This window comes from Macaca nemestrina, chromosome 1, assembly GCF_043159975.1.
Source record: "Macaca nemestrina isolate mMacNem1 chromosome 1, mMacNem.hap1, whole genome shotgun sequence".
NCBI classification, from domain to species: domain Eukaryota; kingdom Metazoa; phylum Chordata; class Mammalia; order Primates; family Cercopithecidae; genus Macaca; species Macaca nemestrina.
In genome coordinates this window covers 202,191,348-202,203,741 of record NC_092125.1, presented here as the reverse complement: position 1 = coordinate 202,203,741, position 12,394 = coordinate 202,191,348, and the positions used below count along the sequence as shown (strand labels likewise).

Sequence of the window (12,394 nt, the reverse complement as noted above, 5' to 3'; positions counted from 1 at the left end):
CACCTCAGCCCTGGAAGGTACTTCCTCAGCCACCACCTGCTCCACCCTGGTCTTCGGGCCTCCCAAGCTCAGCTGTCACTGCTGCAGCCGTCTCAGGCTCTAGGCCTTTGGAACAAGAAAGCAAGTTTTCTGGAAACCAGTGGGCTCCCTGAGAGAGACAAGGCTGTAAGGGGGAGGCGGGAGGAGGGTCCACGCTCACCAACCTGACCTCCAGCTTCCAAGGAGGACAAATAGGGAAACCAATAGTCCTCATCCTGTGCGTCAAATCCAGTCTGCCCTGACATCTGGAAGTTCTTCTGGTGTCTAGTTGGCATGTCTTAAGCGGCAGTGGAAGTTGATTTGCTTTGGTTGGGTTCTGAGAAGAGTCAGGCTCCAGGGAAGGAGGAAGGGAGTACCACTGAGTGCCTACTATTAAGGAATGAGACCATTACTACTACTGCCGCCCTCCTCCCCCCAACTTTGCCCAGTTCACAAGACAGGAGGAAAGAGAGAAAGCAAAAAGTTGGAAAAAAACAAAAGTAAGATAAATAGCCAGACAACCTTGGCACCACCACCCAGCCCTAGGAGTTAAAAAAAAGTAATAGTAATAACATCAACCCCTGACCTAAACTACTTGTGTTATCTGTAAATTCCAGATGCTGTATGAAAAAAGCATTATAAAACTTTCTGTTCTGTTAGCTGATGCATGTAGCCCCCAGTCACGTTTCCCATGCTTGCTTGATTTATCACGACCCTTTCACGTGGACCACTTAAAGTTGTAAGCCTTTAAAAAGGTCAAGAATTTCTTTTTCGGGCAGCTCGGCTTTTAAGATGCGAATCTGTGGACGCTCCCAGCAGAATAAACCACTTCCTTCTGTAATCCGGTGTCTGAGGAGTTTTGTCTGCGGCCCGTCCTGCTACACTATATGCTAGAAAGCAGCAATTGGTGTGTGTAAAAGTGGCATCCCGTTTAACCCTCCCGGAACCTGGTAAGTTAGGGATTAGTATCCCTGTTTACAGAGAAAAAAACTGAGCCACAGAGAGGGCAACGAAACGTGTGCAAGGCCACACAGCCAGAAAAGGGCAGAAATGGAGTGCCAACAAGGCCTGGCATTGCTTGGGAAGCTGAGTGTCTTCAGTCAGGGATATCTGGATGGATTCATGCTAAGGGTTCAATAAGGGGACGTGGGGAAAGGGAACTGATGGTCACTATCACAGCTCACTCATCCACCCCACGTATGAGAACACGGACAGGCGAAACACGCATGCGCAGCCCACGTGCCCATCAGACGGGATAAGGAAGCAGCAAAGAGAACCGTCCAGGGATAGTTGCCCCAACAAGTTCCGGCCCCGCCTCTATGTTAATGACATGCAGATATATGTAAATTTGTACAAGCAACCGCTCAAACCTTTGGGAGCAATGGGGTGACACAGGAGCAGTTGCTATGGAAATCCAAAAGCGATACCCGCTCTGCGCCCCCACCCCACAACAGGCAGGCGCACAGACACGTGCACAAAGACGCAGCGTTCTTCACTCCGGAGCCAAGAGGCTCACGGAGTGACAGTGTGTGTGAACCGGAAGGACCCTCAGAAACTGCGTCCAGCTGGGGGAAGCTCAGGCCCGAAGAAAGTCACCGGGAGAGCAGCGTCGCGATCCCTGGTAGCCTGGGGCGCCTTCCACTAAAACCCAGGGCGCAAGGTGTCCGTTCTGGGTCCGGGGCGATTCCAGCTCCGGCCTAGCAACGAGACCCGCCCAGCGTTGCATAGCAACGTCCCTGGAGCCTAGCAACCACCAGCCACGCCCCCTAGCAACGTCATGCCTAATCCTCGCTCCAGGCCTTTGCCAAGACAGAGAGGCAAGGGGCTCGTGGACTGGGGCCAAAAGGTGGCAAGGGTGGGGGAGGGTGTCACGTTTAGCAGGCTGCAGGATTGCGGGGCCCACCTACAGCCCTTCCACTGGCGAGCTGTTACAGAGCCGCGTTGTCACCCCCATTTACAGAGGGGAAAACTGAAGCCTCCAAAGGACATCCCTGCCCAGAGTACAGAGCTCGCTCTTCCCTGCGTGCTCCAGGAGAGCGGCTCTGGCAGCTCTCTGGAGGAAGCCCTGGGCCTGGAGGGGAGGTGGTGCACAGTCGTCTCCCTCCGTACCAACTGCATTAGGAAAACCACCCAAACTGTGGGCTCAAAACGGAGCTGTAGGTTTGCATAGTAATTTGCGTCATTTGCATATAGTGCGGAGGCTGCGGCACTCCCAGGCCATTCCGAGCCGGAAAAGTTCCCGAAGGAGCCCCGCTTCCTCCCCCGGTTCAACTGTCCAGCCCCCTCTCCCTGCCCCTCACCCGCACCGCCCCCGCATCCCATGCCGCCCCCGCTTCCAACTCCTTCCGCTGAGTTCCCGCACCTCGCCCCACCCCCAGCTTTAACTCCGGTCCTGCCAGCCCCGACCTCCATCCCAAGGCCGAGGGCCCCCTCTGCTGTCTTCCGCCGGTAGGGCAGCCGCAGAGCTCATGGGGCAGAGAAGAGGGGCTCCCCCAACCCAACATCGCCCCACCCCTCCCAGTCCGGCAGGGTCCAGGCAGAGGCCTGTACATGGGTAGACGTTGCGAAGGGGTGGGCAAGGAGGGAGTTAGGGCCCTTCTGGGCCCGGGGCGAAGGGTGGGGTTCTAGAGGTTCTCTCCTGGAAGCCAGGCCCCTTTCCCCACGCTGGGTTGGTTTGGCCCTGGCAGCTGGTTCCCCCATCAGTCCGCAGACTCAGTTCTCACGACGTACACCCCACATGAGACACTTGACAGTTACAGCTGCTGTTAGAAGATTATTCTAGCCCCAAGGCAAGGCAGCACCATCCAACCCTAATAGCAGTCTCCAACCCCACCCTGAATGCCCACCACCAAGGCTAAGACCTTTGACACTTTCTAATACCAGTCTCTGGGATCTGGCAAGAGATACAGAGAGGAGTCACTCAATCTGGATCTCCTGACTTCCTCAACAGAGACCTACACACAGGCAGGCCATGAAACTCACACGGATACTCACGCATGCTTGCAGGCACACCCATGCACAGAGATCCCCCAGAAGCACATAGACACAGAGACTCGGAGGGAATAGGGTGGAGGTATGTACTGTCCTTCCCCATCTAGTCAAAGGAAAAAGATCTTAGTATTAACTGAAAAATTTAAAAACCACTGCAACTTGCTCTTTTTTTCTCTCTAGCAATCTCTTGATGTCTGTGATCCTCCAAAAGGCTCTGTCCATTTCTCTCTCCACCCCCAACCTTGGTCCTACTGTCTTTCCCACCACTTCCTCTTCCTTCCAGTTCAGAATACTTGCAAAATGCCTCCAGAAACTACCGTGGCAATAGCTGTGCCCTGGGGCACAGTGATGGTTCAGGACCTCAGATCAGCAATGAGCAAGGCTGCACATTTGTGCACAAGACACTCACTGACACACCCACCCAACCATCGGACCAGGACCAGGGGCTCTCCTGACCAGCTAGCAGATGCAATCCCAATTTTGCCAAATTCTTTATTGAACAAAAAAATCAACAGCAAACACTGTCAAACAAGAAGCTCAAACAGGGCAGGTGGGTAGAGCTAACCATCCTCTCCTTGCAGCCCCGTCTCTCTCTGGAACAGGCTTCAACACTAGTGAGGGCATCAAAACCCATTCTGGTGGGTAAGGAGGGTCAGGCCTTTCTAGGGAAGGGACACTCAGAGCCAGCTTCATCTGTAATCCCCAAAGAGGAGTCAGGGGCTGGGCCAGGGGGCTCTGGAGCTGCAAGGGGGCTGGACAGACACTGCAGAGGGCAGGAAATGGAGCTCTTGTCCTGGGGGCACAGTAAGGCTTGGAGCTGGTGACTCATAGTCACCAGGGATTCGAGGTGCCGGAGCAGGGCTTGGTGGGGACAGGAGTCCCTGTGGAGGTGCTGGCCACGGCCAAAGCCATGACCAGCTGGTGCTACTGAATAGGGATGCTGGGACTGGCGCAAGTCTGGTTCTGGGGGCCATTGCCCTCGCCCAGGACCCTGCCAGGTTTCAGGCTCTGGCCAGAGCCTCCCCCTGCCTCTGGGGGGCCTCTGCCAAGCACAGATTCCCCTTGGAGCTATACTGCCCCTGCCCTGGCTCTGCTGCCAGGCACCTCCTGGGGGAGGGGTGCCCTTCAGGGGCACATTCGGCCTCCTGTCATCTGGCTGGTAGTATCTCTTCTCCACCTTACTGTTGAAGGAGACCATCTTTTGAACCTTCCCCAGCCAGAGGCTGGACCCTGCTGTGTCTGGAAGCCCTTCCTTGGGGAGCAGCACAGCCAGCAAGAGACTTGAGTGAGTGACCTCCAGACCTGGGAAAAGAAGAGGGGAGACAGGAAGAGCCCAAAGGCCTGTGAGGGAGAACTGTGTTCAGCTTAGCTGCAGCAGATCTGGAGGCTAGATCCCAGGAAGGGCTTCTCCGCAGTGAGATGGGGCCCATGAGATGCTGGGAAAAGTAAGTGGGAAGATGGGACTGTCTTGGAAGATTTGAGCTCTGTGGGATTAAGGCTCATCCAGCTGAGGCTGGGATATGGATGGTTTGACCTGAAGACTCTACAGACTCAAAGTCTACCTCATTGTCTCAGGACATGGAGCGTCGAAAGGCCAAGCGCTTTGCTCAGGAGTGGGTAAAGCCCCACCGCCACCCTCGCTGCTTTCCGGAGCCACACCGTGGAGGGTGTCTGTGCACAGAGGCCGAGCTTGGTCCCCCCGCGGCTGTGGTGAAACCTCTCTCCCTCCTCTCTGAGGTGACAGTTACAGTCAAGTTTGTGTAGGTCCTGCCTCTGTCCTGCTGCCTGGGTGTCCCAGGAGTTTCTCTTCAAGGGTGCCTACCTTGAGAGGCAGTGTGGTGTGGTGGTTAGGGGCCAGGTTTCTGAAGCCATGTTGCTTGGGAGTGAAGCCCAGTTCTGCTACTGACTGGCTGTGTGACTTTCGACAAGTCACTTGCCTTCTTCCTCCCTCAGTTTCTCCGTCTATGAGATGGAGAGTCTAGTCTAACAGTACCATTCTCATAGAGTGATTTTGAGACTACAAGAATTCGTCTAGGTAAAGCTTTTAGAACAATGGCTGGCACGCAGTTCATGATATCCAAGCATCAGCTATTGCTGTCATTGTTCTCACATTTGCCTGGTTGGGTAAGGAGTTCCCTTCTGAGATGTGCCTGCCTCTGCTGGGTAACTGTGTCAACCGTGCCTGGTCTGGTCACCAAATGAGCAGAGGCAGGGTCTGGTATGGGGACTGGGCACTCACCTGGGCCCCCCAGAGGGCGCAGCCTGGTGGGCAGGGGCTGGAAGGCAGGCAAGGGCAGCAGGACCATCCCCATGTGCTCCACAGAGGCCAGACCGTGGCGCTGCCTGTCATTGAGGTACGAGTAGAGCAGGCGGCAGTTCTGGGTGTCCCGGGCCCCATGTGGGCACAGTCTGATCACGCAGACGTCCTGAGGTGGCAGGAGGAGAGCAGCTGTAAGTGCAGTCATCCTCTGCTCCTGCCAACACCCCTGGGCTCCCTGAAATCTGAGAACCCCATAAGAAAGTATGTCCCCATCTTCCAGAGGAGGAAACAGAGGGACCTGCCCAGGGTCACACAGTGAGTCTGCAGTCACTCTGGGAACTAGAGCCAGATATCCAAGCCAGGCCTCTGCTCCGGAAATGGAGAGGGAGGGGGCACAAGGGTGGGAGTAAGGTGCTAGGAAAAGAAGGGATGCCCAAGAGTGGGCAGTTACCTTGGCCTCGGCTGGGCAGATGCTGGCCAGAAGGTCCCAGACAGTGTTGGAGGGGATGCAGCCTGCCGAGCGGATCACGGTGGGCAGAGCCTGGGGGCAGGAAGGATGGCCAGTCAGCCCCCCAGCTTCCCACCACTCGGGGTGGACGCATTCCCAGCCACCTGGAAGGTTGCAGCCTGTGGCAAAGATGGGCAGGCAGTATTCCAGTACCCTCGGTGGCTGCCCAGAAAGCTCTAATTGCCCCATGGAGGTCTGCAGCCTCTCCTGGCTAATCTACAACTTCTCCGAAGCCCCTCCCTCCCTCCTCTATCCTCTGCCCTCATCCAACACTTTAGCTGATCATTAAGTCACTCAACGATCACTCTTAAAACCCTCCTTTGGGCCCTTCTTGCTATGTGCTTTGGGTGACAAGGAGTCTTTCGCCCTGTTTGTCTCTGTAGGAATGGGACCAACATCTCATTTACTCCCATGCCTCGCACAGGGCCAGGCACAGAGAGGAGTGTCCATGACTTGTTTTAGAATGTGAGGGGGAGGGGAGGGGAGGGGGGGGGAGGGGAGGGGAGGGGAGGGGAGGGGAGGGGAGGGGAGAGGAGAGGAAAACAAAAGAGAGAGGCTGCCTAGGCTGGTCAGTGTGTAAGGGAGTCCCTGGCGAGGAAGGCAGGTGCACCTGGACGAGCCGACAGCTGTGTCCCGAGACCAGCTGGGCCCTGGCCCGGAACCGCTTGATGGAGAACATGTCCAGAACCCCTTCCCAGGGTGGCATGCAGGGCAGGGCCTTTGTGGGTGCAGCAGACACCTGGAGCTCAGATGGAGGAACCCTAGAGGGAGGGATAGAAGACAGAGCAGGCCATGAGGACTTCCCCAGCACCTCCTTTCTTTTCAGAGCAGATCCTGTGTCCCCACTGTGGGGACTGGAACATTGGCCCAAGCTTGGTCTTGTGCAGGGGGCAGCCAGGAGGCTGGGATGATTAGTTCCATTGCATAGATGGGGAAAATGAGGCTCCCAAGGGAGGGAAGGCTTGCCCAAGGCCACACAGAAAAAGCCAGTGCTATGTCTGTTGCCCCAGCTGGTGGCCTCCCGCTCAGCCCTGCTGGGTTATCCACCTCCTTGCTCCCAACCCCACACCTGTCCTGTGGTTCTGTGGGAGGCATCTCCCTGGCTTTGGGCATCTCTGGAGCAGGCATAGGAGTTTGGCTTAGGGCTTTCTGGAAGATATTGTCCCCACAGCTCTTGGCGGCTTTGGAGGAGCCTAGCAGCTCATTCAAGGACTCCCGGTCTACAAATAGCAGAGGCAGGAGCTGAAACAAGGGCAGCAGTGGCACTGAAGCCAGTCCAGGGCTTTAGAGCCAGGGCTGAACCAGGTGCTTTTCTAGGTGACCTGGGGCACAGGCACCCCCGCTCTGCCACCCTCTCCCCAGGCCACAAATCCCTGTTGCTGCTGAACTGCATGCTCAGCCCCAGCCTGGCCGCCACCCCTGCACCCCTCCCGTGTCCCCTCCCACCCATGCAGATGCGGCAGTTGGGGTCTAGGAAGTGGTGGTCATGCTGCCCCGTGGTGTCCTCTGATGCGATGGGCAGGGCCTGTGGGCTGCAGTCCATGAACACCTGCGGTCCCTGGGAGGCAGAAGACAGAGGGGTAGGCTGAGAAGGTGGCTGGGGATGCCAGGAGCCCTCCATGGGTAGAGGGCCCCAGGATGTGGTTTATTTTTCTCAATAATAAATGTTGTTTTATTACGAAAATACTGTGAACTCATAAAGAAAATTTGGAAAACACCAAAACTTGAAAATTAAAAAGAAAATCCCTTCTTGTCCCACCACTCAGAGACCACTGTTGATATTCTAGGTATTCCTTTATAATCTTTTTCTTTTGTTATTGTTTTTTGTTTGTTTGTTTTTTTGGTTTTTGGTTTTTTGTTGTTGTTGTTTGTTTTTTGAGACGGAGTCTCGCTCTGCTGCCCGGGCTGGAGTGCAGTAGCTCAATCTCGGCTCACTGCAACCTCCGCCTCCCAGGTTCAAGCGATTCTTCTGCCTCAGCCTCCTGAGTAGCTGGGACTATAGGCGTGCACCACTACGCCCAGCTAATTTTTGTATTTTTAGTAGAGACAGGGTTTCACTATGTTGGTTGGCTAAGATGGTCTTGATCTCTTGACCTCATGATCCGCCTGTCTCGGCCTCCCCAAGTGCTGGGATTACAGGCGTGAGCTACCGCACCCTGCCCTTTATAATCATTTTCTATACACGGGGCTTGGGGGTCCTTTTCCTAAAATAGCTGGGATAAAATATTCAACTTAGTGTTCTCTTTTTGTCCACTAATAATAGCAGAGGCGTTTGTCACGTCATATAGTCCCCATAGACACTGCTGTGATGGGGTGAGACTGGAGTGGACACCTCACTTCTGTTGCTATGCATTTGGGTCATTTCCAGGTTTTTACTATTACTAAATAGCAGTGAGGACATTTTTGTGCAGAAAGTAGTTTCCTAAACTTTAAATTATGTCCTTAGGATAAGATTTCAGAAGCAGATGACAGAATCAGGGATAAGGAACATTTTAAAGACTCTTGACGTCTATTGCCAAATCACTTTTTTTCCTCATACTAGAAATAGCTTTAAACATAAAACAATCATTGCTTTAGGACGATTTAAGACGATTTTGAAACTCTACTCTTATCAACCACCTCCAGAACAGTCTCAAAGCACAGGCTTTGGAGTCAGACAGGATGGGTTCAAATCTCAGCTTCCCCACCACACATATGTGACCTTGTGTAAATGGCGTCAGGTTCCGCACCCCAGAAATGGCCAGGGAATAGCACCGATCTCCTAGGCCATTGTGAGATGTAAATGAGACACTGCTTGTAAAGGGGCACATAGCAGGTGTTCAATAAACAGTAAAGATTGTTATCATGTGTTATTTTCCCCTCCCCTCCCCTCCCACCTCCTCTCTCTCTTCCTCTCTGGGGCTATCTAGGTTTATCTCCTATATTGCCTTCAGTTTGTTCAGGGAATACAAACTGATTTAGACTGGGGAGCAGCCACACCCCTTGGGGCTCCTCTTGGCACAGGTAGAAGTTCTCCCAATCGGCCTGAATATTAGTGGTAGGAGTGGGGAGCAGGGATTTCTGTCTGTTCACTGTCACTTCCCCAGTGCCTAGAACCGTGCCTGGCACCTGGTAGGTGCCCATAAATGTACTGACTGACTGAATATAGTTCAAGGGACCTGCCCTGCACCCCTCTCCTGAACACGCAGCTAATGAGACCCAGGTGAACATCTGACGCACACAACACTCAACTACAGCCAGAGTGGCCTTCTGAGAATGACCGAAGGGAGCCAAGGGAAAGTTCTAATCAACTGCAGGAGTCTGAGATGATGGCTTCACGGATTCTGGGGCTGCTGAGTCACCATGTCAGGCTATGTGCAAGCCGGGGCCAAGGGGGAGGAAGGAGCAGGATGGACATAAGGATGGAGCAGACCCTCGGCGCCAAGACCCCTAGACTCTTGTCACTCCTGTTGGCTTTCCAGGTCTGAGGACAAGTTCCAGGAGGCCCTCTGGACAGACTGCCAGGGCACCGGGTGGTTCCCTGCTTGGAGCATCCCTAAACCAATCCACTGAATACAGTGGGTCTTCATTCCTTCCATCTGAAAAAGTCACTGCCTGGAACAGCGTAGCCAGCTGCTTCCCAGCAGAGGTCTGGGCAGAATGCCTGAGGTTGGGGATGACTATGATGATGGGACTTAATGCCACTCATGTGGGGACCTTGGGGTAAGGCCAAAAGGAGGAGGACCGACAGTGACAAGGCACTGGCAGGCCTGTGCCAGCAGCACTGTCCCACCCCATGTTCCCCTATGCATTAAGGATCGCGGTCCCTACTTTATCACAAACAAAGTGGGCCTCAGAGCAGTCAGGTGACATGCCCAAGGCCACACCGCTGGTGAGGCGAGGCGTGGGACCCCCAGGCATGGGCTCTGCCCAGCACCAGGTCACGCTCCAACTTACCACCAGATCCTCCAGGGTCAGCGTCTGGTCCACGTCCCGCTGGATCTCCACTTCGCCCTTGTGGGTCATTTTGGAGGCTGGAAGTCTACACGGCTCCTTCTGTTGCTGCTCAATGATATTCAGGCCCTGAAGAGGCGGAGCAGCCCAAGCTGAGCCCAATTAGGGGACCTCTGGCCATCAAAAGCCCAAGTGCTCACTTTCCTCCCTTGAGGCCCCTCTCTTGTGGTTCCCCTCTCCTCAACACTTCTACTTCCGTCATACCCTTCCCCTGGGAGGCCCTCCACCCTTAGCGCTACCTCTCCATATTCCACTGATTCACCCTTCAAGTCCTGCCTCCTCCAGGAAGCCTTCCTAGATTTTGCTTTCACCCCAGGTCAGTTCAACCTCTGACTGTACCTCATCCTCTTCTGGGAAGGGTGTGGTGTTGCTGAAAGAGTGCAGGCTCTGGAGTTCCCACTGGGCCATTAATAAAATTCATAAGATGGTATGGCCTGGGGCAAGCACTTAGCTGCTCTAAGCCTCAGTTTATCTGTTCTGTAGGAATTTAATTAAAAGCACTATATTAAACAACATATATAGAGTGCTTAGCCTGGAACATGGCTCATAGTAAATGCTAGTTGTGAGTCTTACTGTCGATCAATGTCACTCTACCTGCAATGCTTCCCGAAAACCTGTCTCTCCTTTTCTAACAACCCCTGGAGGACAGGGGGTCTGCTCCTCTCTGGGGGGATCAGCCTCGTGGGCATGAGATCTGTGCAATCACTCAGGGCCCCGCACTTAGGAGGCCCACGCTTGGTTTAGCACTCTGTTGTCACCTTGAAATTCTCAGCAGTTGTTGAACAAAGGGCCCCACATTTTCATTCTGCACTGGCTCCCGCAAATTACAAAGGCGGTCCTGATCCCTGGCCCCCACAAAGCCTGGACAGAAGCTCAGCCTCTAGTGGACAGATTCACCTGATGGACTCTGGTTATTCATTCTAATCAGTTCGGTGTCTTCCAGAGCAGGGGCTGGAGTGCCTCGCCCCATCCCAGTGGCCTCAGCCCCTAAATCAGTCCCTTCTTCTCTCACTGGGCCACCAACAAATATGAGGTGAGCATTCTCCAAAGCCCGCTCAGTGCCACAGCTTCCCTGTCCCAGAGCAGACCCCAGGCAGGGAAAGACCCACGGCCACAGGGTACATGGGGACACAGCTGTGAATCCTGGGGGCTATGGGGCCCCTCCCTCAACCTGGGGTACCAGGAAGACCTCCAGTCTTTTCCAGGGCATCTGAAGCTGGGATAGGAAGAGAGGTACCTCAGGACTCCAGACTCCAGGTCTCACCACAGTCCTCCCCCAGCCCCCGACCCCACAGTCCAGCTCCATTGAAAACCAAGTGTGTCACATCTCTACCAAGCTCTCCATCCCCAGTCCCTTTCATTTCCACCCCTTCTCCTGTTTCTCTTGTGGGGAGGGTCTCTCTGACTCCCTGTCTGCCTTCTCCGTTTCCTTGTTTCTGTCTTTCTGAATTCCTCCTCCCTCCTTCCCTGTCTCTGTCTCTCCCTCTTCCAACCTCAGGCCACCCACACTGCCCCCACATCCCCTCACCCATCCTGACTGGGCTTAGCACTCACCCTTTTCTCCTCCTGGTCCCGCCAGCGGGCCAGCTCCTGGGGGGCCAGCTGCATCGAGCTCATCCGTACCAGGTCGTAGTGGGTGACATCTCCATGAACCACTTTGAGAAACAAGTCCTGTGGGGGTAGGGGGCAAGGCTGCACCATACCCTGAAAGAGCTCCCCCACTCCAGCATCCTGCAGGGGCTCTGAGATTCAGAGAGGGGACCCGGCCCAGCCCAAAGCCCTGCTCACCAGGTTCCTGGGGTCCCGCAGGTTGAACAGCAGGCTGCGGTACTTGGTTTTGTACCGGCCGTTGGTGCCTTGCGTCAGGTCCCAGAGGGCTGCCTCAATGCCAGCAGCGATGCCCTTCACCACCTCCTCACTCAGCACCAAGTCTGGGAGCTCCTGAAGGCTGTAGAGGCCAGGGCAGGGCGGGGGGCACTGAGCCCAGGAGGCTCTCCAGGCACTTCATCCCAGAGGGAGGCAAATGGGTGGGCAGCAGGGTCTGGGCCAACTTGTTCCCGTCATGGGTGTTTCCCTGCAGGAACCTACTTATTCTCATCCCTACTCTGTGAGGAGGAAATAGGATCATTCGCCTTTTACAGATGGGGTTACTGGGGCTCAGAGAAAATAAGGGGCTTACTCACAGCCGTGTAATTAGTGGCAAAAGCAAGATTTGAAACCCGATTGTCTGACTCGCCAGCTCATGACCCATCTCTGGCCCACGGGATGCATGGAGGGGAGGAAGCTGGGATCAGGTCAGAGTAAGGCAGGAGTCAGGGGGAGGGAACGGAGCCCTGGCCCTCGGTGTCATCTGTCATTGACTTGCTATGTGGACTTTGCAAAGTCTGACCCCCTCTGGGCCTTGGTCTCTCCATCAGCAAATGAGAGCTCTGGGCTCAGATCTCTGAGCCGCTCCCAGCACAACCTCTCACTGTGTGAAAGTATTTGCTGCGGGTGATATTGACATGGATGGACCTGAGCCGAGGCTGAGAACTGCAGCAGCTGAGTGGGGAAGCACAGCCTTAAAGCCAGAGAGATCCAGCTTCAAATTTCAGCTCTCCACTGGCTCTTTGTGTGGGCAAGAG

At 54.8% G+C, this 12,394-nt stretch overlaps 1 protein-coding gene across 4 annotated transcripts in view; it reads right to left on the bottom strand.

Annotated features, from left to right (window-relative positions):
* Window positions 1–3,483: 3,483 nt before the first annotated feature.
* Window positions 3,484–12,394, bottom strand: part of LOC105494620 (SPOC domain containing 1) — a 28,577-nt gene continuing 19,666 nt past the window's right edge. For 3 of the 4 annotated variants that reach the window (XM_011763199.3, XM_011763200.3, XM_011763201.3), the window contains 9 exons: window positions 11,559–11,718; window positions 11,325–11,441; window positions 9,714–9,839; window positions 7,224–7,335; window positions 6,847–6,997; window positions 6,388–6,538; window positions 5,721–5,810; window positions 5,249–5,435; window positions 3,484–4,311 (listed from right to left, as the gene is read on the bottom strand). In XM_011763199.3, coding sequence (XP_011761501.2) covers window positions 3,662–4,311; window positions 5,249–5,435; window positions 5,721–5,810; window positions 6,388–6,538; window positions 6,847–6,997; window positions 7,224–7,335; window positions 9,714–9,839; window positions 11,325–11,441; window positions 11,559–11,718 — 1,744 coding nt within the window. In that variant the 3' untranslated portion in view covers window positions 3,484–3,661. Of the gene's footprint in view, window positions 4,312–5,248; window positions 5,436–5,720; window positions 5,897–6,387; window positions 6,539–6,846; window positions 6,998–7,223; window positions 7,336–9,713; window positions 9,840–11,324; window positions 11,442–11,558; window positions 11,719–12,394 lie in introns of those variants that run through there. The other variant, XM_071096973.1, reaches the window with a different exon arrangement.